The following is a 5,000-nucleotide window of genomic DNA, read 5'->3' on the forward strand; positions in this document are numbered from 1 at the left end:
TTTATGATTTCATAGAGATTTCAGTGCATAAATCTTTGATATGTTATTAAGTTTCCTCTAGTTGCATAGTAAAAATGCATTGATTATATCTAAAGAATTTTTATTCTTAATGATAATAACTTCCAAACTTAAAGTACAATGGCTGAGAGTAGTCAATATATTATCTTAGAATCAGGAGCGAGTATCGCATTCATTTGTAATAGATAATAAACAACTACTCTCTTAAATCTCAACCATCATTATTTATAAAGACCTTTATAAGATAAGAATTTGCTGTATTTGTTTGATAATTCTTCATGATTAGCTATCGAAAGGTATGACAAAGTCTAGAAAATGATTAAGAACACTATGGTTGCACTATTTATCCCAGTTTATGTTATAAAGAGTGCAGAGCTTCACACTATACATCTCATAACCTTTAATAACTTAAAGCATATAACAGGCTACTCATAAGTAAGGACCAGCTTAACCTAAACGAACTAAGTACTGCTATTTATCACATCTGAATATATCGTTTCAGGACGTGAACGACGAAACATTACAGAAAATTGCCAGCGAAATGAACCTCTCCGAAACGGCTTACATCCGACCCATAGGCTCAGGCTTAGATTGGACCGAAGCAGGCAGGTTTTCTCTGCGATGGTTCACCCCGGTCAAAGAGATACGCCTGTGCGGACATGCCACCCTAGCGTCCTCCCACGTAATCTTCTCTTGTCTTGGTGAGTTATACTTTTGGAGTTGCGGTTGGTTGCTTGTCGATTCCGGGTACAAAATCTCCCCTTCCAAGGAAAGTGGAGAGCAAAGTGAACTTATTGACCAAAGCATGCAGTCTAAATCTTTGCCAAGGCTTGGAATTGCTTAAGCTACTGATAGAGCAGGATGAATACCCATGAACCTAGCTCAGCATGACACTCAACTAGGAAAGACTAACTACTAGCACTTTAAACTGACAAAGATTGTTAATGCCTTGAGCTGACACAGTTTCTTGCTTCTTGTGTTACCCCTACATACTGCTTAAATTCTTGAAGAAGATTGGAAATTTGAAGAGGAAGGATAATTGTCATTGATAAGGCCCACTCAATAATACAAAAAAATATCAGCGATATAGCTGAGGTCTAAAGAAACCATAAAGTATTTGGAGGAAAATGCTATTCAGATGAGGTAAATTCCAAGGTCTAAGTCTATCATAAGGATGGGAACATTAAAGGAAAGAGAATCAATTCAGTTAAGATAAGAAGTGAATTTGGAGAACAATAATGGCCAATATAGTCCAGAGGGCAAAACTGGGTAATATGTATTTTTTTCATATTACTGATGTACTTATTTATACTAATCTTATAAGTGTAGTCTCTATCTTCATGCCGTTCCAGATTGAAGAGTCAAAAGTTATATTTTTCACTGTAAATAACCTATGGATGGATATTGTATACCGCCATAGGTTATATATATCTATAAATTTACCATTCGAAATGTATTTAGATATTAGACTCAAACGTGTTAAGAGCATTATCAGACGAGATCGATTTAGCTGTAACATTACAAGATTATAATATTTCCCTTTCAAGTCTTTATGTAACTTTATCATGAGAACTTTGGCATAGTAGGCAAGCAAAGTAAATATCAAAACATCAATTTCTAAGCCGGTGACTGAGTATACTACTGTAGGAATCCAAAACTTCTATGTGAAAGATCTCCATAATTAATCTTCAATACCTCTTCATGTTCAAAGAAACTTATTTCAACAGGTAACAAGAATAAAGAAATCAAATTTGAAACCCTGAGTGGAGTCTTGGTCGTCAGAAGAGAAGACAACCAACTCGTGATGGATTTCCCCGCCAATCCCGCCGTCGCTCTGGATTCAAAGCAAACTCCCCTTCTTGCGCCCCTCGTTGAAGCCTCCACGACCACTCTCAGGACCAAAGTCCAGGATGTTAAACTCTGTAGCGCCATCAAGTATCTTCTGATAAGGTTTAATGATTCAGTTACAAGGTAAGAGGATTATACATATATATATACATATCCCAATAAGCCATATAAATTATACATTAAAGTATGGATCCTCTTAACGACCTCGGGATCAGAGCCCCAGGCGAAATCACTCAAAGACTATAGTATCTGACCGGCCGGGTTTCAAACCCTGGTCCAGGATACTTGTATGACATTGACCATACCACTTAGCCACGAAGTGGTATGGCTAAGTGGTATGGTCAATGTCATACAACTATCCTGGACCGGGGTTTGAAACCCGGCCGGTCAGATACTATAGCCTTTGAGTGATTTCGCCTGGGGCTCTGATCCCGAGGTCGTTAAGAGAATCCAGACTTTAATATATCAATACATATGGCTTATTTCAAATATGAAAAACACGTTTAAATGTGCAAAAATTATCATATAAATATATATATATATATATATATATATATATATATACGATCACCATACACCCCAATCTCATTTAGAGCAGGTGGAACTAGAAGGATAGCCTAATGCCATACATCTTCTCAAGTACTAATAGTTAGGCTACTAGATCTTGCCCTGTGTCTTGGACTAGCAAATACTGCTACCCAATTACAGCTCATTGGCATCCAGGGTGTCCAATCCTTGGAATAAGATTCTGGATATAAGATGATTCCAGGTTGACATGGTTTCAGTATTTCTTTGTAATAAGAAGCATGTAAGACCAGCCTCACCTAAAGATACTGAATCCCTTAAAACTTCATTTTAGACAGCCTCCATTTATCTTAAATGTCTGATAAGTGAATCTAGTTTATGAAGTTATATTTCTAATACTTTTAACAATTTGAATACTTATGAGCGTTTAGTGAACTTTCCGATCCTTGTGCCTGAATTTGATAATCTAACTTAATCCAACTCAATCCTTATTCAGCTAATCTTGAAGTTTGAACAAAGAGTGGAACTTTAAAAGATATAAGATGATTAATAAGCAAATGGGCATATACCTTAACCCATAACTAATTGACCTTGAATTTTGAACTGACAGATCCTAGTATTAAAAAGTCCCACCTTCAATCAAAGATCCTAAATATTAGACTAAAGGTGCGTCCACACTAGCGACAAAACATGTCGACAACACTGTGTACAACTTTGTAGGTAACAAGTTGTTAGACTGTTGACGAACCATTGTTGTCGAGATGTTGGTAGAGATTTATTGGTGATATGTTGGCAACCCTGGTGTGGACGAGTCGATGTGGTTGGAGATACCCGGACAGACACACAACAAGTCTCTAGAATGAGGTGTGGACGGCTTCACCAAGTTGACGCGTGTTGCCAATATGTTGCCAGACATTGTAGTAGACAAAGTATCTTACATTGTTGTCGATATGTGTACCGATGTTGACTGTAAGGTTTCAAACTTTGTTGTTGATATGTCGGTAGACACGATGTTGCCAGTGTGAACGCACCTTAAGATATATGAACAGAGATATCCTTATTATTGAAATATCAACAGATTTTTAACAGCTATTAGATATAAAGACCTTTGTCCACTTGTCCTTGGAATTTGATCAGTTAAAATTTACTGAGAAATCTACCAAAAATTCAACCATTTCCTTGACCCTTAACCATCTGACCTTGTCCTTCGATCAGGAAGGACCTCGAAAACCTTCAGCCGAACTACAGCGAGATGGCCAAGGTCCACGACGGGTCCCTGGTCATGGGCGTCATCCTCACTATCGCCGGGGACGCCCACAAGGGCGGGTCTTCGAAGTACCACGTCTTCTCTCGATTCCTGGCTCCGCTGTATGGCGTCAACGAAGACCCAGTGACTGGTATGTTAAGGTTTATTTTTTTTCTATTTTAGCTTTTTATAAATCATCATCATCATCTCCTCCTACACCCATTGACGCAAACGGCCTCGGTTAGATTTCACCAGTCGTCTCATCATCATCTCCTCCTATGCCCACCGACACAACAGGCCTCGGTTAGATTTCGCCAGTCGTCTCTATCTTGAGCTTTTAATTCAACATTTCACCAGTCATCATCTCCTACTTCACGCTTCATAGACCTCAGCCATGTACGCCTGGGTCTTCCAACTCTTCTAGTGCCTTCTGGAGCCAAGCTGAACGTTTGGTGAACTAATTTCTCTTTTTTATAAATAGTTGGAATTAATCTTTAAATTTACTTGCTTAGCAGTTAGAAGATCCAGGCCTACATGGCTGAGGACTATAAAGCGTGAAGTAGATGATGTTTAAAGAGATGTTGATTTAAAAGTTCAAGTTAGAGACGACTTAAAGGTTTATAGGTTTAAAGGCCGCTCATGAATGGCAGAGGCAAGGGACAGTGACATTGTCCTAGCAAGCAGGACAATACCCTAGAGACTCACCATATATGCATATGATCAGCACCCAAGCCCCCTCTCCAAGCTAGGACCAGGGAGGGCCAGGCAATGGCTGCTGATGACTCAGCAGATAGAACTATAGGCTCCCCCCAAACACCCAATCCTTAGCTCATAAAGATGGTAAGGTTGCAGATATAAAAGGCACTAAGGAGTCTGAGCAGGACTTGAACCCCAGTCTGGCGTTCAATAGGCAGAGACGTTACCAATCAGGCCACAACTACCCTAAAACTGGCGAAAATCTAACCGAGGCCCTTTGCGTCAATAGGCGTAGATGATGATGGTTATTTCAAGTTCATTTTCTCTTTTATATTATTTGATATAATTAATTTAATTTAGTCTAGATTTACATTAATTATGATATAAATAATAATAATAATTAGTAATTATAGCAATTAATAAACCTTGGTTTTCTAGGTTCGGCACATACTGTTTTAGGACCATACTGGACTGAAGAATTGGGAACTAAAGAATTGCTTTGTAAGTATGACACACACACACACACACACACATATATATATATATATATATATTGGTGGTTCCTTCAGAAAAACAAATAATATTTATTTCATGAGTATTTACAACTTTAATTACAATGCAACCATAAATCATTTTTTGCTACTGCATTGCCTGAATAATAATAATA

General features: G+C 38.1%; 1 protein-coding gene across 3 annotated transcripts in view; it reads left to right on the top strand.

The window, feature by feature from the left end:
* LOC137626575 (phenazine biosynthesis-like domain-containing protein 2) overlaps window positions 1-5,000 on the top strand; it is a 9,623-nt gene that overhangs the window by 3,804 nt on the left and 819 nt on the right. For all 3 annotated transcript variants that reach the window (XM_068357609.1, XM_068357611.1, XM_068357610.1), the window contains exons 3-6: window positions 521-719; window positions 1,746-1,989; window positions 3,607-3,788; window positions 4,772-4,834. In XM_068357609.1, coding sequence (XP_068213710.1) covers window positions 521-719; window positions 1,746-1,989; window positions 3,607-3,788; window positions 4,772-4,834 — 688 coding nt within the window. The remainder of the gene's footprint in view (window positions 1-520; window positions 720-1,745; window positions 1,990-3,606; window positions 3,789-4,771; window positions 4,835-5,000) is intronic.

Source organism: Palaemon carinicauda, chromosome 34 (assembly GCF_036898095.1).
Source record: "Palaemon carinicauda isolate YSFRI2023 chromosome 34, ASM3689809v2, whole genome shotgun sequence".
Classification (NCBI taxonomy): Eukaryota; Metazoa; Arthropoda; class Malacostraca; order Decapoda; family Palaemonidae; genus Palaemon; species Palaemon carinicauda.